The 21,486-nt window shown below is 39.8% G+C and overlaps 1 protein-coding gene across 2 annotated transcripts in view; it reads right to left on the bottom strand.

Moving 5' to 3' along the window:
* Window positions 1-2,171: 2,171 nt before the first annotated feature.
* The window catches only part of mrc2 (mannose receptor, C-type 2), a 32,751-nt gene continuing 13,436 nt past the window's right edge, over window positions 2,172-21,486 (bottom strand). Inside the window, exons 10-29 of one of the 2 annotated variants that reach the window (XM_034089454.2) lie at window positions 20,735-20,850; window positions 20,499-20,647; window positions 19,424-19,641; window positions 18,583-18,725; window positions 18,384-18,477; window positions 18,136-18,265; window positions 16,884-16,916; window positions 16,591-16,757; window positions 16,183-16,351; window positions 15,959-16,101; window positions 9,289-9,397; window positions 8,765-8,931; window positions 8,566-8,674; window positions 8,223-8,461; window positions 7,932-8,097; window positions 7,345-7,494; window positions 6,994-7,107; window positions 6,188-6,367; window positions 4,299-4,322; window positions 2,172-4,207 (exon numbers count right to left, since the gene is read on the bottom strand). In XM_034089454.2, the coding sequence (XP_033945345.1) occupies window positions 3,987-4,207; window positions 4,299-4,322; window positions 6,188-6,367; window positions 6,994-7,107; window positions 7,345-7,494; window positions 7,932-8,097; window positions 8,223-8,461; window positions 8,566-8,674; window positions 8,765-8,931; window positions 9,289-9,397; window positions 15,959-16,101; window positions 16,183-16,351; window positions 16,591-16,757; window positions 16,884-16,916; window positions 18,136-18,265; window positions 18,384-18,477; window positions 18,583-18,725; window positions 19,424-19,641; window positions 20,499-20,647; window positions 20,735-20,850 (2,841 nt within the window). In that variant the 3' untranslated portion in view covers window positions 2,172-3,986. The remainder of the gene's footprint in view (window positions 4,208-4,298; window positions 4,323-6,187; window positions 6,368-6,993; window positions 7,108-7,344; window positions 7,495-7,931; window positions 8,098-8,222; window positions 8,462-8,565; window positions 8,675-8,764; window positions 8,932-9,288; window positions 9,398-15,958; window positions 16,102-16,182; window positions 16,352-16,590; window positions 16,758-16,883; window positions 16,917-18,135; window positions 18,266-18,383; window positions 18,478-18,582; window positions 18,726-19,423; window positions 19,642-20,498; window positions 20,648-20,734; window positions 20,851-21,486) is intronic. The other variant, XM_034089455.2, reaches the window with a different exon arrangement.

Genomic DNA, 21,486 nt, shown 5'->3' with positions numbered 1-21,486 from the left:
ACAAGAGTATTTAGACTACATGTTGCAACTACATCATACAAATAAGGGTAATGGTAAAATGTTTATCACAGCTAGAGCCAAGTCTTAAATTCAACAGATAGAAATATGTGGTGTTACAGAATAACAGCAGATAGATTTCATACCTCAGGGACACATTAATAATGACAAGCGCCGAGGCTGTGAAACTTATAAACAAATGCTGGAGTACATAACCCCTGAATGCTTAAAACTGAGTGCCTGCGGCATGCCGTTGGATGAGTTGTGACACCCATCTTAAGTGAGATGGATTACAGAGAGCCAGTTTGATTTGAATAACAAGCTATTTACTGGCTCTGATTTGAGACTGCAGAGGTGCAGGTCTCTGACAAGAAGAGGCCATAAGCTCCCATTACACCAGGTGTTGGGTGTAAAATATCCACTTCGTGTTGCCTTCCTGTACGAATGATAGAGGGGGGGGGGGGGAGTATGGCTTGCATCTGCAACAATTACTTAAGTACCAGAGGGATTGACTTGAGGAAGTTGAGGCACATGAGTTGGAATCATGTCACACATTTGAAAACTATAGACTCTTCAACTAAAATCATGTAAAGTTGCACTAAAAAACGATGAAGAACTAACGTTGTGAATTAAAATGTGCAAAATGTGCAGGTTAGAGTTTGTTATGAGTGCATTTTGACTTTAAACCTCATACAACAAAGTGAATGCCTTGTGAAGTGCCTGTCTTAACATCAGTCTTTTTTGCAAAAACTTGACTTTATTGTGACTTGGAAAACAATGACGAACTAACTAATGCTAACTAGCCGCATCTTATCAGGTAAAAATTACACATTGTCTGTATAAACCCTTCTGTAAAGGTTCATGGAAAACACAGTTTCCTGGGCACTGAGAGACAATTGTGTGAGAGGATGTGTCCCAGACAGCAGGCGGATTGTGCCATCTTGTGGAAAGACACCAACATTACCGCCACATTTTATGCATCACGTCTTTAATTCATTTTCCATCTGACTTCTAAAACTCTCAACAGAGAAAAATGACCATTATGTTTAACCAAATAGATTACTGATATTGATAGAATAATGTTTCTCCCTGTTCGTGTTACAATTTCACATGAGACCATGCTCCACTAAGAATAATACAATTTAAATAACCGTGAAATCAGAAGTTTTGAGAACATAGACTTTATTCATTTAATATAAAATTGCAACAGAAACTTTCAAAAAAGTTGAACAGGTGTCAGCTAATATTCTCAGGGGACAAAAGTGGGTCTGCATTGCAGACGCCGAAGGGTATTTGACTTTCACATCATCACCTTGAACAGTTCACATCATTCTGCAAATAAAGACACATCTGTACAGTAAAACTACCAGCAGAGGCCGGCCTAAGGCTGGGACAAACCACTGAACTCTTTACACTCCTCCTTCCCTGCCTTTCTCTCTTTATACATCCCTGACTCCTCCTCACACGCTTTCTTCTTCCCCCATTTTTCTCCTTCTTCTCATTTTCCTTTTTTTCAATCTTCTTTCTGACCCTTCATGTCCCTGAGCCCTTCTTCTCTGATTGGTTCCAGACGTGCCACTGAGCTCTTCTTGCCGACTCAACATTCCACAGCTGGAGACTGCACACACACACACACACACGCACGCGTACACACACACACACACACACACACACACACACACACACACACACACACACACACACACACACACACACACACACACACACACACACACACACACACACACACACACACACACACACACACACACACACACACACACCACACACACCAACCATGTATACATCACTTCAGGGGACATTACATTTACTTACATGCATTTCCTGGAGACTTATCCTAACCTTAACCATAACCAACACATGCCTAACCCTTAACCTTACCCTAACCCTAAACTTAACCAAGTCTTCACCCTAAAATTAATGATTCCCCTCATGGGGACCTCCAATTTGTCCCCATAAGGGAGGCGACTCCCCACACGTGACTGTGTAAACAGATTTAGGTCCCCACAAGTATAGTAATGCTAGGCCACACACACACACACACACACACACACACACACACACACACACACACACACACACACACACACACACACACACACACACACACACACACACACACACACACACACACACACACACACACACACACACACACACACACACACACACACACACACACACACACACACACACACACACACACACACACACACACACACCTTCTCCCCTCCCCCTCTATGTAAGTCCAACTCACAGAGCAAAAAAAGCAGTTTTTTTCACAGCAGCTCTTTAAGACACCAAAAGACTGAAATGTCTCCAAAGCATTTGTGCAAGCAGAAAGACAGAAATGAACTCAGAGACTTCAGCCAAGGGAAAAAAAGTTTGGGGAAGCAAATGAACTCAGAAAAATGTGGTCATTACGCTGCACAGATGTGAAATCATGAAATGACAGGGATGAAGAACGGAATGAGGTTTTCTTTTTACAAAATTGTGAATTTACTCATAAAAAACTTTCTTTGGCTCAAAGTGGTGTCATTCACCTAAGGGAAGTTTTCTTTTGTGGGGCAATGGGAGGTTCAAGTTTCTTTGTTATCCCATTAAAGTAGCGAAGCATTACCAGTGGTATGCAAAGTCAAAACATTTAATGAGACCAGCATCAATCCCAAGAGAGAGATACAGAAGAATATCTTACAAAAAGCCCATACAGAGAAGTGAAATCCGGCTCATGCAAATTATGTATCAGAAAAATATCAAATTGCAAACCCTTTTTAGAAGAAGAAGAAGAATTGGGGAGGGATGAAACCCTCTTTTATTAGTCACACATGCAGAGCACACAGCACACACAGTGAAATGTGGCCTCTGCATTGAACCCATCCTAGTACCAGGAGTCTAGTACTAGGAGCAGTGGGCTAGTGTACAGCGCCCAGGATGCACTACTTTTTCAATAGTGCATACAAAGTGAATACTGCCCTTACAAATGCTGAAACAGCACCAGATGGAAAAAAAACAAAAAAAAAACGTTTGGCATCATTGAACAGCAACTCTACCTTAGGGGAAATGACGAAAGGCAAGTGGATGAATAACATCAAGTTAGTAGTAGAAAGTGCCTAAATGTAGGTGGTTCCATGGAAGCTGAAAGTCTGATTGTGTAGTCTACTTAAAGTCCAGTTTTAAATACTAAGGACAGAACTTAGTATCAGTAATGTCCACAATTCTAGTGTACTGCCCTTAGACGGTCACCACTAACAATGGTCCCTGTCACCCTCCACACATTCAAATTTGGACTTGTTCCTCCTCTACTTGTCTGACAGCTGGTGCTGACGTGTCAGATCATAGAGGAGGAGAGAGGCAGACTCACAAAAAACAGACATGCATCATCAGTAACAGTTCCCCACAGCAGTACAGATCATGACAAATGAATGGGAATAACAGGAATGCAATAACAACAAAAACACCCCAATATCAGGTAAATACTGTCATGGCAAAACAGAAACATTTAAAAAGTGAATTTGTTCCTGAAGAAAACTGTGACTGTGTATTTACATAGAGGACAGAGCCAAATGGTGTCGATCTGTGATTGTATGTTTTGCTCTGTATGTTTTTCAATCAAAAAGGGAACCACAAAGGAAATATACACCAACAAAAGCTGACATTGGCACCAGAGTAAATACTGTACGGAGTTATTTCATAAAAAACGAGTAATGTTGAATTATCCTGCATGAATGCTTTTGGGGAAAAGCTGTACATATGGAAGGATCTGTGGTTTCCTGCAGAGATATTGCTAGGGCTGTTAAGTCTTGGCAAAAGAGGATTTGGAAGGCGGGAATTCAATTAAAAAATGAAACATCTGCTGCGCTCTACACAGCCCTTCAGCACTTTAAAAATCTTTCTTTGGTTTCAAATGAGACAACAAAAGATCAGTCAACAGCCCACACTTTGAATTCAGCCTCTCCAGTGTCATGGTGCTACTCCGCCTGCTCGTTCAGCTCCATGTCCGACACCAGGATGTTCTTCTCTATCTGCTCAGCAAGGTTGGAGTTGGTGCGGCTGTACCGGGCCCCTTCATAGGACCCCCGGGACCCGATAGTTCGCCGGCGGTAGAAGTAGAGAATGCCAACGATCAGCACCAACAGCACCAGGGACGTCACAATGACAACAATCAGAGTGGGCAGGTGGTCACTGTCCACTAGGTAGAGGTGGAAGATGTAAAACAGGATTAGTTTCAATAATCCACTTTCAGGTGAAATAATTTATTATTTCATAGTAAACATACTTACTTGTGACAGCTGCGGTTTCAGCACCTGAAAATAGTAAAATTGACAGTGAGTAAAATTGGATCACTTCAGTTTGTTAGTCTAGTGTTGTTAGTGTGGGAGTGGTATAACATACATCTATGATTAAGAAGAAGTGGAAAGATTTAGATCACTTTACTGTATTTATATAGCCCCACCTATTAAAATATATATATTTTGGAGTCCCAAAGAGTATGCTTTTTCCTTGATTGATTTGGTATTTGGCATTCACTTAGTAGGAATGCTGTTAACAACATTCCAACTATCTGTTCTTCTACGCACAAAATTCTTTAATTTTATTCCGCCCGTTATTTTGCCGGTCTTCTCCTCCCGCATTGAACATTGCAGAAACTCCGTTCAAACAATCAAAAAGTTAAGCTCGGTCGGGAATCGAGTGCTATTACTTTTATCATTCATAACTTTCATAATTCCAGAGATACATCCCATAATTCATCACATGTTTAACCATTGAAGTCAATGGAGAAAATCTTCAGACTTGAAAAATCTTCATTCGACTTCAACTGCTAACTGTTCCTTCATACTTTCACTCAGAAACCTCATTCCAACTTTAAAATGTTACACGTCTTTCTGACATTATTCGTGTAACACAACTTTTAAATCTGATTCTTACTTTTAGAGATATTAAACATTGTTCAGACCTTGGTAAAGAGGCTTTCTTCAGATTTTAACATTAACTAGAGTGCGTGATGTTACAGCTAGAGTGTAGGAAATCTTGAAATTTGCCTTCATATTTTTTTTTAACTGCCATAATTCCCAAACCCTACATTCCTGACACATCATTTTTCATGACAAACGTAGGAAAACATCTCGTAGCTTGAGTGAGAGGGTGATCAAGAGAAGAGAGAGAGGGCGAGCAAGAGAAGAGAGAGAGAGGGCGATCAAGAGAAGAGAGAGAGGGTGATCGAGAGAAGAAAGAGAGGGCGATAGAAGATTGAGAGGGCGAGCAAGAGAAGAGAGAGAGAAGAGAGAGGGCGATCAAGAGAAGAGAGAAATGGCGATCGAGAGAAGAGAGAGAGAAGAGAGAGGGTGATCAAGAGAAGAGAGAAAGGGCGATCAAGAGAAGAGAGAGAGGGCGATAGAAGATTGAGGTGGGCGATCAAGAGAAGAGAGAGAGTAATGTAACCTCCTAATGTAATGTATAACTCCTTTGAAAATATTCAAAAAGTGCTCAAAATTCACATGTGTGCTAACAGTCCAGCCGTGAAGACATCTACGGGACAGTTTTGAGATTTCTTAAAATGCCATTGCCATGGCAACACAATGCTCACCATGAAACACGGTTTTCTCATAACTTCAGTGAAAATGCTCCAAACGGCCCAAAACGTTGACAGATCATCCGCCATCAAGTTAGTTCAAAGTTTGCAGTTCAAATATTCTGCTGCTTTTCCAAGCCTTTTTACTTTATTTTCTTCTGTCATCACACATTCAAGCCCCCAGTGTTCATGTATAATTTCAATCTAAATTCTTCACTTTCTTCTTACACATTACATTTCAGCATAGCAATTCAGCGTCAGCTTTTCAGCATAAAGCATTCCCACTAACAATTTCTTCAGGAATTGCATTCTCTAGTTTTAATTGCACTTTATCACATCCTGTGTGTTTTCCTGTGCCACTGTTTCTGCAACCTTACACACATGTGTTTTGTTCTGTTGCTGCTTCATTTTCCACTTATTTTCATTCAACAATACAATCAAAATAGGGATGTACGCGTCTGTGAACCTCTTTCAATTGATAAGCCAATATTTTTCTCTAGCTTCTTCAGCATTCATGAAACCTTAAAAATGGTTTAATTTGGTCACTATAGTGGTTCTGAGAATAACTTCCCCATGGCTATACTGTAAGTGTGTGCTTACTTCGAGGGCGTTTGCAGATGACTCCATGTGTTCGGTTTCTGCATGAGCCTGGCTTCCACAGGCCGCTGTTGCTCTGGATCCAGAAGCAGGAGTTTGGAGATAGAACAGAGAAGGCGACATCATGTGTCTCCCAATTGGTGTAGGACATCTCTGTGTCCTCGGTCCAAACCAGACCTCTACCTGCAGTAGGAACATGCGCACATGCGCGCACGCACACACACACACACACACACACACACACACACACACACACACACACACACACACACACACACACACACACACACACACACACACACACACACACACACACACACACACACACACATTCAGTGGAGTTTCAAACACATTCAAGCAGAACCGTTTCAATAGTTTTATCTTAAGACAAAATAATTAGTTACATCCTGTTCTGCTTGACATTTCTTTTTAGCCAATATATTCAGTTCTTCCCATTAGCTTATCAAGCACATTTCAAGGTGTTTTACTTTAATTATCCAATTACACTAACAGATAATAATGCAATTAGAATTAATCAATTTGACCTTTATCACATTTATTTGACACAAGAGCATTAGTCTTAATTAGGTTTCCTGTATTTAATTAAGACGTTTCATGATTATTCTATTAAAGAAATTATAATCGATCAGGTAAAACTTTCTGACTTATCTGGAAGAAGAATTAAAAAATATCTTTAAAAGCAGCCTTAAATTAATAACCTGGTATGAAAACAACTTTTGAAAATCTGAAGGTTAATAAGTTCGCAGCTGTAGAGGGTGATGTAACTGTCTGATGCAACATTGCAGGACCTTTAACACTGATGCCTAGCCAAGCTCCATGCGCCTGCTCTGCATAGCTCTGGATGTGTTCCCACACAAATCCGTTTTCTGTCTCGTCCAAGATAGAGAGAAGTTCAGCTCCCACTAGAAGAGAGAAAAGGGAAAAAACACAGAGAATTAACAAAAGAGAAAATGGAATTGATCATGTAAGGATGTCTAACAACGGTGTAGACAGTTCAGTGAATAGCTGTTCTAAATTTAGACATATTGATGCATTTTGTCAATTATGTCTGCAGTGCAGAAGGTCAGAAGTGTTGGACTTAATTGGCTTTCAGGATCACGAGCTGTACGGGCGAGGGAGTTTATGAAACTCTTTCCTACCTTTTTTACAGGATGTTCGTGCATCCTGCTGCAGTCTAAGACTTTGCAGATTAAAGGCATAACAGTTGTGTCTGAAAGGCACCCACGCCCACTCTCCCAGAGAGTGGGGGCACTGGCCAGGGAAGACCCAGTCGTGCAGCACAGGGTCATCTGGCAAGGAGAAAAACAAAATAGTTAATTACAGTTAATGCAACAAACGTTTTTTAGACTGCAAAATAATAAGACAGAAAATGCTGTAATATGGGTAAAAAAGTGTCACAATTCATAATAATGTTTAGGGCTGATATTATTTGAGGGTGCACTGTTAACTGTTGGTTTAGATCTGTATATTGGTTTGGAGGGGGTGAAAAAGTAGTACTACTTTGTGTGTCTATTCATTGTTAAAACTCCTTTGTTTTAACTTTGCATTTCTTGAGTCAGTAATAAAGGGGGACAAATATTTAGCGGATGCGGACATGTTATCAGAGAAAATGACAGGTAAAGTGTTTTCAAACAACAGCACTGTGTGTGGCTTTATGGTGATTTGGTTTGTGCATTTTTGCAAAATTGCAATTGATTTGTATTAATTTGTTACATTACAAACGTACCACTCATTTGACAGATAGCAGCGTCCAGTTTATCATCACAGGAATTCATAGTCCACTGCCCAGTAGTGGTCATGTGAACGCATCCAGCTGTCTGATGCGGTTCCCCATATTTCCAGTTTGTATACGTCACTTCTTCTTCTTCACCCAGCCAGGTGAATTTCCGTCCCTGAGAAAAAACAAGTTGCTATAAACAGTCTCCTCAGGCAGGACAATAACTTTGCAACTGTGTACCTCTAAACGTCTTAACATGTGTCTTTTATAAGCAGACACACGGTGAGGTAACAGGCTCACTCCATAATTGTAGAGTCCTATCCATGCGGGCCGGTGCAGTCTGTTGATCAGGAGTGTGAGGTAAGCCTGCTGGTAGGGATCCTTCAACATGGCCAGGGTCCCATTCAAAGATTCACAGAGGTGCAGGGCTCCGATCCAGTCCAGACGCTTCTCCACAACCCGGTAAGTCACTCCACCCAGCTCAACAGGCGTTGACAGGGAGGCAGGGATAAGGACCGGGGCTGGGGGCAGACCTGAATCTGAAGAAATTACAAAGTTGCACAGAATGGTTCAAGTCAACTTCTCTTTGTGGTCCAAATTCTCCACACTTGTTTAAAGCAGAAAACGTTTGTGGCCATCATACCTTGTTGCCTTTGACAGATGAAGCCATTACTTTCCATCTCACAGGCTCGGGAGGCCCACATGCCGGTGTTCTTCTGTGGGTTCCCATGAATCATCACCACACAGTTTCCCTGGGAGAGGACAGAAACATTTTCAGAACAGGAACAGGTCGAGGATAACATCACAACTTGTGTGCTTATATGCGAGTGTTGTGGGAGTACCGGGGTCCTGTTGTGGTGTGGTCCGCTGTTGTCGAGGGGCTCTCCAGGAGCCCAGTTGGTGTAGCTCAACAGGCCTGGCTTGGCCCACTGGAAATGACCTTTAGAGTCTGAGGTCAGACCCACCCATAGGTCAACACTGGCATTTTGAAGCAGGGTGGTGACGAAGGCTGAGAGAGGAATTGATTGCATCAGTGTGAATGTTGGCAGTGAGACTCAGTGAGACTCAGTAATGAATAAAGCGATTCCAAATGAAACTAAAATGACACTTGGAGTGCACAGAGGGATGCAGCAATGCAAATGGTTGTCTGTCAGTTAGCCGACAACATATTCTGCTTGGCAGGGTCAATAAAAAGACTGATGCTCTAACATACTACATCAATCTGATGCTCACCATGTCAGACCAGACATTTATCTACTAAAAGTAGTAGATCTGAAAGATGAATAATGTACATTCAAGTAGAGAGATTAATTCATGAACCTTTGTTTAACATTGTGCTGGATGTTTTGTATTATGCTGTTATTACCTTGCTCCAAATGATTGGAAACCACTGCCGGTACACCTCCCTGCGTTTCACATTTCAACTTGGTTGCAGACCATGTGAGTCGGTGTGACTGATCAAATGCTCTGAAACACTGCAGAAACACCACAAGTCATTGCAATCATTTATTAATTTAATATTGATCAGGTTAGGTTGAGTTGGAAACAGAGCAGGTGCCTGAAAACAACAGTTTTCCTACCTGCCTATATGATATACTTCTTTGATGCATTTGATACATCCTGAATCCTTTATATTTCTATATACTATCATTAACCAAGCACTGTACTATTTATAAACTCACATTCTTACATTTTGTTCAGTTGGACTTTGCACACACATTGTTTAAAGTAAGTAAACAAGATAACACGTACATAGTCAAAGTTGAGAACAAATGCAATACAAATATATGGGTACCACTTTACAATAAGACTACCCTTATAAAAGATTCATAAAGGGTTTATAATTAGGTTATTAATTAGGTTGTAAACACTTTATTAATCATTAAGAACCATTTATAAACCAGTTCTAACATAGATCAACACAGGCTCACTATTTGGCAAGATGACTAAGCCTTATATTGGCTACCTAGCTTACTTCATCTTCTTCATCAGCCAACATCCTTGGCATCTGTGGTTCACTGAGTTGATTCTCCCCCCATCCATCTTGATGTTTCTTTATGACCATTTATTTATGAGTTACTAACATTTATAATTAGTTTGAGTCATATTAAGCCTTAAAGTTATGCATAAATTAGGGCGTGGTCACATTGAGTGACAGGTAATTAAGTGTTAAGCATTAAGTCGGATAATACTGTTGAATAAATCGCTTTTGGTTGAGGTTGGTAAAATAAGGTCATCCTTGTAAGTTAGAGAGATATTTTATTAGGTAGGTAACTTTAAGCATTGCTAAGGTTAATTTAGTGGGAATGCTGACACAGCATTCCAACTATCTGTTCTTCTACGCACAAAATTCTTTATTATTCCGCCGGGTTATTTTGCGCAACTTCACATCGCAGAAACTCTGTTCAAACATCAAAACGTTCAGCTCGGTCGGGAATCGATGGCTATTTCTTTTATCATTCATAACTTTCATAATTCCAGAGATACATCCCATAATTCATCACATGTTTAACATGGAAGTCAATGGAGAAACTCTTCAGACTTCAACAACCTTCATGCAACTTCAACTGCTAACTACTCCTTCATACCTTCACTCAGATACCTCATTCCAACTTTAAAATGTTACACATCTTTCGTGTATTCGTGTAACACAACAATTTAAATCTGATTCTTACTTTTAGAGATATTATACATTGTTCAGACCTTGGTAAAGAGGCCTTCTTCAGATTTTAGAGTGCGTGATGTCACAGCTAGAGTGGAGGACAGATTTAATTTTGCCTTCATATTTTCTTTTAAACCTGCCATAATTCCCAAACCCTACATTCCTGAGACATAATTTTTCATGACAAACGTAGGAAAACATCTCGTAGCTTGAAAGATAAAAAACAAATTAAGCTAAATAATTAAACAAAATGCCTCTTGAGGGCATGAAGTGACAAAAACTTTCAACATGTCTCCATTAAAACCCATTGTAAATTCAGCCTCACCTTTCTCCACCACAGCAGCCGCACACCTTTAGTTAATCTGCCAAAAAGGCCACATTATTGACCCGAAAGTACACAAAAAAGTACATTTCAGATGCTCAAGTTCCTTGACATGCTTCATGCTTTCAAATTTCACCGATATCTGTTACGGTTCTTCAACAAAACGTTCACATGTAACAGGTTTATCTCTCATTCAGAACAATGAAAATGCTCTCCTCTCACTGATCACCGTGGAAACCTTTGATCTCTGGACACGTCGTTAGCTCATTAGAGCAGCAGACTAATGACGTAGTCACTGGAGTTTAACAGACTGTGTCAGCCTATTATTTTCCGTCTGATGGAGAGTTCATACTGACTTCAACATGTTCCACATATTTTAGACATTATTGGTGACGTATGCTTTTAGTTCTAAAGTTTTCAGTTCAAATATTCTGCTGCTTTTTCATGCATTTAGACTTTTATTTTCTTGTTCTTATTTCACATTCAAGTCCCCTCTATTCATGAACCCTTTAAAGTACTCAACCACACCACTTATATACCAGGTGCGACTGTTGCTATGTGAGTTAATCTTTCAAATACAAGGTTGCTTGTTTGATTCAAGCTCTTGTAGTCAATACAGTATGTCAAGGTATTTATCCCTAACATTTTATCAGCTAACTAATGACACACACTCAGAGGATCTTTATAAACGTTTTAAGTATTGCACATCTTTAAATATGACTCTTATAAATCACTTTTAAAACCAGCGATGCACTACACTGTCAGCTTTTCTAAAATAGAAACTTCAATGTTCACATCTTTCTAAATTATTCTACTTTTCAATGACCTACAAACAATCCTAATAATAATCCCATTTTCAATCTTCCAACTGTTCATATTTTTTGGTCAATTAACAAACCTGTTACAAATGTGTTGTTCAAACACATTATTTGATCACTATGGAAACCTTTGATCTCTGGACACGTCGTTAGCTCAAATATAAACACCTGTGTCATGGAACACGACGATGTCATAACTCCAACTGACATGCTCAGAGCAGCAGACTTCAGATAATGGTTAATGGTCCTGCCCTCAACAGCTCTACGTCAATGATGGGGTGTCATCATATGCCGTTTCCATGGAAACGCATCCCTCGCCATAAAACACGATTTCGCTGTAACTCCAATGGACACGGTCCGATCGCCCCCCAAACTTCGCTTGTATATCACCGGTCCATGCCTCAATAGCTTTACGCCAAATCTGAGATCTCACCATAGGTTGTTGCCATGGAAACGCATCCCTCACCATAAAACACGATGTCGCTGTAGCTCCAATGGACACGGTCCGATCGTCCCACAATCTTCACCTGTATATCACCTCTCCATGCCTCAACAGCTCTACGTCAAATCTAGGGTTGGGTACCGAGAACTGGTTCCAACATTTCGATTCCAACGGCATCATTTAGAAATGTGAATTTCGGTTCCGCTTTTCGACGCCTGAGGAAATGTTTCTCGCCGCTCTCCGTAGCCTATTGTATGACTACGGCGAGGCGGGAAATGTAGCGTTGTACCTACACTTCCTACAGCGAGGGAGAAATGGACGGTGCACCTGTACCAGCGCTGTTGTTATTAGCATCTGTTGCTAGCTGCTCTAACGGATATTAGAAGAAGATGTTTCTACAATGTTGTGGAGCGAGAGTCCTCTTCAGCTCAGTGAGGTAAAGGACTCTTGAGTGTTTAGATAGTTCACTTTAGTCTAAGTTATCTCAGTGGGTCTCAAACGTTTTGATCACAATTTAACACATATTTCCAAGGCACTCCTTTATAATTATTGGGATAAAACAGGTTTGAAATCATTCCAATGTATACTATAGGACAGTAAACCAGACATATCGTTTTAAACTGGAGAGATAAAAAAAAAATGCATAAATAAAATAGTAAAATAAAATATGAATGAACAACAAAAATAAAACACGTTACATGTATTTGTTATTGGCTATGGTAGGTTATTGGTTATGCTCACATACTTATTTAATTATTAAAATGTAAATGTAAATGTTTAGAGTTGTACCCCCTAGATCTAGTCTCTAGTAATTCTGCTTAAAGTGCACCAGATTGAAGCATTTTACTTTAAAATGTTCAAACATTTCTTCCCGGTATACCTGAGAAGGCAGATATGCTTGTTTTTCTCAACAAGAACTGTTTTTAAATGGGGTGGGTTTCCTTTAAAAGTTGGACTGTTGCACTGTTGTAGCTTCAGTGGTTCTCAGGTTACAGTTACATAGCAGTGAATATAAACAGACTGATTAATGTGAATATTACTGTAAACTAACCTGTGTAAAGGTTTCTCGAATAAATGTAATTTTTTTGGTGGAAGAAGCATGTATAATTTTTTTACCCTGCCCCTCAAAGAATCGGAATTGAGAACCGTTAAGAACCGGAATCGAAAAGTAGAATCGGAATCGGAATCAGAATCGTGGAAATTCAAACGATACCCAACCCTAGTCAAATCTGACATCTCACCATATGCCGTCTCTCCATAAAACACGATGTTGTCGTAACGCCTATGAAAATGGTCAAAACAGCACCACACTTCAGATAATGGTTAACGGTCCAGCCCTCAACAGCTCTACGTCAATTATGGGGTTTCCATGGAAGATGATGTCGCTATAACTCCTATGAAAATGTTCAAAAAGTGCTCAAACTTCACATGTGTGCTAACAGTCCAGCCGTGAAGACATCTACGGGACAGTTTTGAGATTTCTTCACATGTCGTTGCCATGGCAACACAATGCTCGCCATGAAACATGGTTTTCTCATAACTTCAGTGAAAATGCTCCAAATGGCCCAAAACTTCACATATTTGGTAACGATGCAGCATCAACGCATCTAAGTGTATTATGGGATGTCATCAAATCCCGTTGGCATGGCGATAGATCATTCACCATCAAGTTAGTTCAAAAGTTTGCAGTTCAAATATTCTGCTGCTTTTCCAAGCCTTTTTACTTTCTTTTCTTTTCTCATCACACATTCAAGCCCCCAGTGTTCATGTATCATTTCAATCTAAATTCTTCACTTTCTTCTTACACATTACATTTCAGCATAACAGTTTAGCGTCAGCTTTTTAGCATAAAGCATTCCCACTAGCAATTTCTTCAGGAATTGGATTCTCTAGTTTAAATTTGCTATGCTCGATTATGTAGACAAGCTAACGTCAAAGTAGTGTTGAAGAGCGGCGTAGTGTATGTGAAATTAACCTCACAATAAGATGTGTGTATATTACAAATAATAATGTCATATTTCAAGATGATTATTTAGATATTACAATATGGTTGGTTGAGCTGTAGTTCATTATTAAGCTTACACATTAACGTCACAGTCATATCTGAAGAACGAACCCAAAACTTGTTATTTGTATTAATTTGTATTAATTGTAAATAAATAAATAGTAAGCATTGGTAATACCAATGCTGATAAAGTAAACTATTTTATTTGAGTATTTATGTCTGGGATAAGGTACTGTACCCAGTTCCTATGTTTGGCAGTTATAGACTGGGATTTCTTGTAAGAGAATAACACAAAATAAAAAAAATCAATATGGACCGTTACTGTATAATTATCCTTAAATGATGTTATACAGTATGGCATTTTGAAACATGATGTGCAACAATTTTTACTGTAAATTGTGTGCATTTTGTTGTTAACTAAGATGATGTTATGATTTTGTTGTTGTTAGTATGCACGCTTTGGACATAACTGGAGAAGGAAGAAATGGGTCTTCGGAATGATGGGAGTTAAAGACAAAAGGCGGAGACTAGTGTTGAAACTAGTGGAGAAACGATCAAGATGTCACCTTGTCCCTCTGATTAGACGGCATGTTAAGTCAGGAAGTAGCATTATTAGTGATGAGTGGAGGGCATACAGGAGAGTGATGAGGAACACGGGGTACAACCACTACACCATAAACCACAGCAGGTGGTTTGTGAACCCCCAGACTGGCAGTTATACCCAACATAGTGAAAGAGCTTGGTCGACCGTCAAAGGACATGTCCGTAGACTGAGAGGAAACCGTACAGAGAGTTTGTTGGAGGAACACCTCAAGGTTCTTGAATGGTCATCTTGGCTTGGCTCTGCTCACCCTGATGGACTACTTGGACGCTTGTTCAAGAATATACACAAAGCCTTTCCAGTATCAGTACCATTATGTCTTACCAAGTCTTTCATTTATGTCTGAGAAAAGCTTTGATGTTTAAATATGTGTATCAGTCATACTAAATAGTCATTATTTTGATTTTCTTCATGTGTGAATAAAATGTTTTGCTTGGTTCTGTTGTATCTTACTTGGCATTTCATGTGAAAAATGTGTATTAGTTCAGCGTGAATGTTATAACTCATTCATAAATGGACATGTGTATTAAACTTAAAAACAACGCACCCTTTCAGTAGTTATAAATGTTAGTGTCTCATTAATAGATGGTGATGTGTTTCACACTTTACAAAAAGGCTCTCTTTTACCAATTATAAATGATAGTAACTCATTAATACATGGTGATTTGTTTTACACTTTACAATAAGACTCCCTTTTACCAATTATAAATGGTAATAACTCATTAATACATGGGAATGTGTTTTACACTTTATAATAAGGCTCCCTTTTGGCAGTTATACATGTTAGTAACTCATTCATAAATGGTCATAAGAGATGCCAAGAAACATCAAGATGGAAGGGGGGAGAATCAACTCGGTGAACAACAGATACCAAGGATGCTGGCTGGCTGATGAGGAAGATGAAGTAAGCTAATATAAGGCTTAGCAGTACAGATAAATGTGGGCTCACTATTTGGCAAGCAACCGGTCACAGTTGCCCTGTTTATCTCATGTCTTATAAAAGCTTATTAATGATTTATAAAGTGTTCACAACCTAATTCATAAATGAATTACAAACTATTCGTAAACCCTTTATAAGGGTAGTCTTATTGTAAAGTGGTACCTATTCGGAACATAAATATTCAGAATGAGATTAATAAAAATGATAAAACCCCCAGTATGATCTCCTAGTGTGTTGAAGCTCTACCTTATGTTGGAAGGAAGACCATCCGTCATGGCAGCCTGCAGGTGGGTGTGGGATTGAGGGGGTTGGAGGGATGGTGCCTGTGACATTCACTCTCTTACAGATGTAGGGAAGGTCAGAGTGGCACTTCTGATCAGCCCAATCTGCTGTTTGGGAGTGGAAAATACATGTTCATGTATGTGTATTCAAATATGTCTTTTGAGGTCTCACATTTCGGCTGTTCTTACCTTTGTTGGCAGACATGTGGATACACCTGCGATCACGGCTGACTGGGTGGGGCCTACCAAGGGCCCAGGACACGTAATTGAGTACCGAGTGGTCGGACCAGTGGAAACGGCCATCATTCTCGTAGGTGTGAAGCCCCAGCCACCAGTTGTCCCCATGTGCCTTCGACATCTAAACGTGAGATAGAAACTGTGAAAGGCGTGTTGAGGCCTCACAGCCTTTAAGTCTGCCATGCAGAATAAAGACAATAATTACAAAGACCACAAACAGGTTGCTGCTTGTAAGGTATTTCACAGAGTTTTGCTCTCGTTAAACGGAACTGCATGCTTAACAACAAGTAATTATTTGCATTTTTGGATAATGTAATCTCGTATAAACAATTATGAACTTTTTGATAAAGTGTGCAGTGCCTTGCTTAAAGTGTTGGCGAGAAAAGCTTCTTCCTCAGCTGAGTGGACGGAGGCCAGCGAGGAATCAAACCAGGAGCAAATCCTCCGGGCCTGGTCCCAAGTGCTGCGATGGTCAAAAAGTCTATATTCAGCCTCCTGGAAGCCAACCCACTCTGGGGAAGTGCTGCCTGACAGGGGGGAGAGAAGAAAGATAGATAGTCATGAGACATAATAGGAAGGTTTAGATAGAAGCCCTTTGGAAATCAATTCAGTATATGCTGAGAGAAGTTCAAAGCTTAGAGAAAAACACTGACCTTCAGATTCTTCTGGTTCCGCTTCAACAGTACCTGAAACAACACCCATCATAGATTTCATTCATGAAATACATAATGTGGGAGACTCTAAATGCAATGAATGAAAGCTGGAAATCTTGAGAGACTTGTATCAGAGTGATGCTATGGGTGGAGAGGGTATATATTATTAGAATAATGTTCAGTGTGAAAACGAATACAAAAATGACTAATTCTGGCAGATGATTTAAAGGTAAAGTGTTTAACATTTATGCATTCAAATGTCTAAAAATGTCTAGACCTTTGTTGAAAATGTTTTGAGTTGTTTAATGAAATTATCCCAACCATTTTCAGATTAAGATGAATCCCATATTTGTTTTGAGGTAACTGTTTTTTTACGATAAGTCAACCAGATATGGAGTTGTCATCCTTTTGCACATACATCAGCTTGAAGTTGTCTGCCAGAAGCTGTCTTAAATTACCATTTTATCCAATTTGAGCAACATTTTTACTGTAAACTTTTTTAGATCTTGGTCGTTTTGACTTTATATTTAAAAATGTTTATTCAATAAACCTAAGTTAATCAAAAAAGACTTTCAGCAAACATTTCTGGATGGTTCGCAGCTTCTCCTCTCTACTGTTGAACCGCTGATTTGTAAACGTTTTTACCATGTTCAATCAGTAAGTCCATTGATTTTGTAAAAGAGAAAACATCTGTGGATAATTTTGCTCCTGGTAAAAACCTACTGAACGATGAACAATGAAAGACTGAATTGTCAATGAAGCTATTTTATTATTGTTTTGATTAAGAGAATCCAAATTACATATTATGTCTATTGTTAAAGGTAGGGTATGTAAGCTCAAGATCGCTAGAATTTGAAAATACACGACCAGAGAAAATCTGCCACTTCCTTACAGAGCCCCTCCTCCAACACACACGAATGCGCACATGACCAATGAGGGCACGAGATAAGTTTGTGCACAGATGGAAGGCTGACAGGCAGGTAGCCCATCCAGTTACTTTAGCCGGGCCGGCTAAAATGATTGGTCGTTCTTTTTACAATACTACGGCTTCCACAGATGACATTTTTTATGGATTTGTTGTCAAAGCACTTAAGATATTCATTGCTATCGGGATGTTAAGAGCATTCCATGGAATATAACAAAAAGTGTATCTCGAGCCGGTTTCTCAAACTTACCTACCCTACCTTTAATGTTCTTATACAGTTTCGGACTTTCAGAATAAGGCCAAAGAAGTGTTCCAGTGTTGTTTTACCTCGAGGGATCTTGCAGATCCAGTCTAACTCAGAGTCACAGTGCATGGCCAGCCAGGTCATGGTGCCCAGGTCTGCTGCAGCACATTGCCGGACATTGTAGTAGTAGCGGCCGAAATTCTGGTACGTGAACTAAGACACAAGCAAAGAGTAAACAGATTATGCTTCAAAATTAGATTTCTTTATTTCCACAAGTTTCACTATGGACGCCTCATTCTCTATCTTTAGGTTGCATTTTCTCTTTACTCACAGCCACTCCATCACTCCACTTCCAGCTGCCGTTGTCCATCGGGTTTCTGCGATTCAATCCAATCCAAAACCAGTGCTGCTCATCCTCTGACTCCCTGTGGACCACATCATCATCACCATCATCATCATCATCATGTCATCATCATTGTCATCATCACCATATCACACCACATGCCCCCCGGTCAGAGAGGCACACCCACCCAAAGGCCTCGTGGAGGACCTGCAGCACAAAGTGCTCCTCCTCGGGGCTGCTGATGCTCAGCAGGTTGGCTCCGTGTCTCCGGCAGGTGAGATGAGCCTGCAGCCAGCTCAGCTTCTGTTCCAGCTGGGAGGAATGGAACACCTGCATACACGAGATAGAGGTGTTAAATAGATCTTAAATGAAATGCAATACTAGTGTAACAGCATTCGAATTAGCAGTTGTGTCACTTAAACTTTTGTGTCTATACTACTTGACAGTGAAAACTGTGATAAACTTATTTTTTGTTATAGACTTTAATGATTTCAATTGTCCTTTTTTAAATTCAACACTATATAATTGTAGGTAAAGTTTATGCATAGCAGGCCAGCTCACAATATTAATGAGTAACTCATTGGATCAAGGATTTGGTATTGGTTCTGAAAATATTCACATTTTCATTAACTATCTATACATTATTATAAGCTTTGAAAAATACACTTTCAGATATGAGAAATGTTAAAGAAATTATCCTGCCTAATGTTTTTATGAGATATGTTATCCTTTTTAGTTATGAAAGACAGAATATTGCAAGATGTGTTTCAGCATTTCATAATGAACACTTTTAGAGTTACTTCATTATGAAGTCTATCTTGTTTTTAACTATGAAGAAGTTGAACTTCTGCTTCTAAATCACATATATATATAACCCATTCAGATGTTTACACAATAAAATGAGAAAAGATTGATCTAATAAATAATAATAATAAATGGGTCTATTACCCAGTTTAGCCATTTAAGTCTAACACTGAATAAATGAAAGACTAAAAACCAAAGTGTGCTGGAGTGACCCTGTGAAACACCTTGTAGCAGTAGCGCAGGTTGCTGTTGCTCTTCCAGCCGCTGGGACAGGCGCCGCTGAGGCTAGGGGTGGGCTGCGGGGCGGGGGGCTCGGGGCTCAGAGACGTGTCCTGGTTCTGACGGCAGATGAATTTCGCCTTTGATGACGCACACTCCTTCACCTCCCACAGACCTGTTGCGGAGCCCATCGCCATGGAAACGCATCCGTCGTGGATGCTGACTGAAATAGATAAAGATAGAGAATGAGGCGTCCATGGTGAAACTTGTGGAAATAAAGAAATGTAAAATATTTGAGGAAAATGTATGTTAAGTGTTAAGTTAGATTACATTCTCCAAACAAGGGCAATGTTTCATTTTTTAGGTTTTTCTTTCTCTAATCTTCCTTATTGATCTTAGTTATGGATCATATTTTTTCTAATGGTGTGTACATCAGGAATAGACTTCTATATGATGAAATTTTTTTGTTTAGTTATAACTCACACCAAAGTCTTTCGCAGCATAGTCTACTAAAGCATGAAAGAGCAGCCATAGTCCCTGCTGAGTTCAGACAGTTTATATTTTTTGGATCTATCTCTGACTTGAAAGCCAGAGGTCTCGCCCACAACTGGTTTTTGAGTCAGCTAGTCTGCTTTGGAAATGACAGTAAATCCAAGATCCCTGATAGCCCGAATTGTACAAGCAGTGTTCGCCAGTGTGCTGACTCATTCCTCATTCCCCTTGCTGGGACTTTTTCTTAACTGCTGATCATTTTCATAGATTTGGATCTTACCAAGTCTGCTTCACAGCCAAATCAGGATACCACGATATAGTCATTCGAAGTCTATATTTTGGCTAAAGATGAAACACCTGGGACCTCTCCAGTTTCTTATTAATAGATTCAATTAAAAATTGTTATGATTATTGACTTTAAAAAGAACTCTTCACAGCATAAAGAATGAAGAAATGAAAAGGCAGTGGGTGGAAAAGATACTGCAACAATCCCAGTATGGTCATCCTGCATCCTGTACACATAATCAGATCATTTTGCAGGTCATGAACAATACAAATAATCACACACTCACTCAATAAGTGACTTACCTGGTTGATCACGATTCCAGTTGGTGAAAGACACCTCATCCCCGCTGAGCCAGTGGAAGGAGCCGGGGCTGTTCTGGTCATGGAGGCCGATCCAGAAGGAGTCTCCAGAGCGACCCAGCACCAGGCTGTTGGCGAAGGCCTGCTCGAACCTTAGATTTACAGGGTTTCTTTTAGAAAGGCAGCACTGACTGAACTGATATCTGTGTGAGTGGGACTGTAAGTGTTACTGTTCCTACCTATTGGTAATGGTGACGAGGGCGGCTCCATGGTCCTCACACGCCTTCTTGGCTTCATCAAAGACAGACAGATCTTCTCCCACCCAGTAACACGCTGGACTGTGCCACTTCCAGCCCTGTGGAGAGAAGGGAGATTAACAGGATATGAACAATTTAAAAAATAATGAGTTAACCTTTCAAAGAGAATATCATTTTACAACGCTTCTCAACACTCTAACCGAGAGGTGTTTTCAATAGTTTATTCGGCTTAACAAGTAGAATAATTCTCTCAACACATGAACAGACACTTCATCCATCAGTTTATCGCAAACACTTAAAATCATCTGCAATTACATGAGTTTTACTGGACAACAGGGAAATTAAAAATAAATCTTTGTAAAGTTACTAAGGCTGCCAGGATAATGTTGTGGAGCAAAACAAATACAACATTTCCCACAGAGATGTTTTGGTGAGGAAGTATAAAGCTACAATAAATGGAAATGTTCAAGTAAAGTACCTGTTGTACAATACTTGAGTAAATGTACATCAGCCTCTGCTTTACAGAGGTAAAACCATAAGTGATTCACTCAGAAAATCCTTAAAGTCACAAAGGGTCTATTTAAGCCAGTCAAGTGTATGCCAAGTACAGAACAATAAAAAGAACACGTCTAGGCATGCAGAAATAACTTTTCCCTGGCCTCGATTCCTGCTGACAGATCAGACCTACTGTAGCTGTGGACGTGTACAGATGCAGAGCGCTGCCAACGCGCAGG

This window comes from Pseudochaenichthys georgianus, chromosome 8 (genome assembly GCF_902827115.2).
Source record: "Pseudochaenichthys georgianus chromosome 8, fPseGeo1.2, whole genome shotgun sequence".
Classification (NCBI taxonomy): Eukaryota; Metazoa; Chordata; class Actinopteri; order Perciformes; family Channichthyidae; genus Pseudochaenichthys; species Pseudochaenichthys georgianus.
The sequence above is the reverse complement of the archived record's forward strand: the minus strand, read 5'-3'. Positions and strand labels throughout refer to the sequence as shown.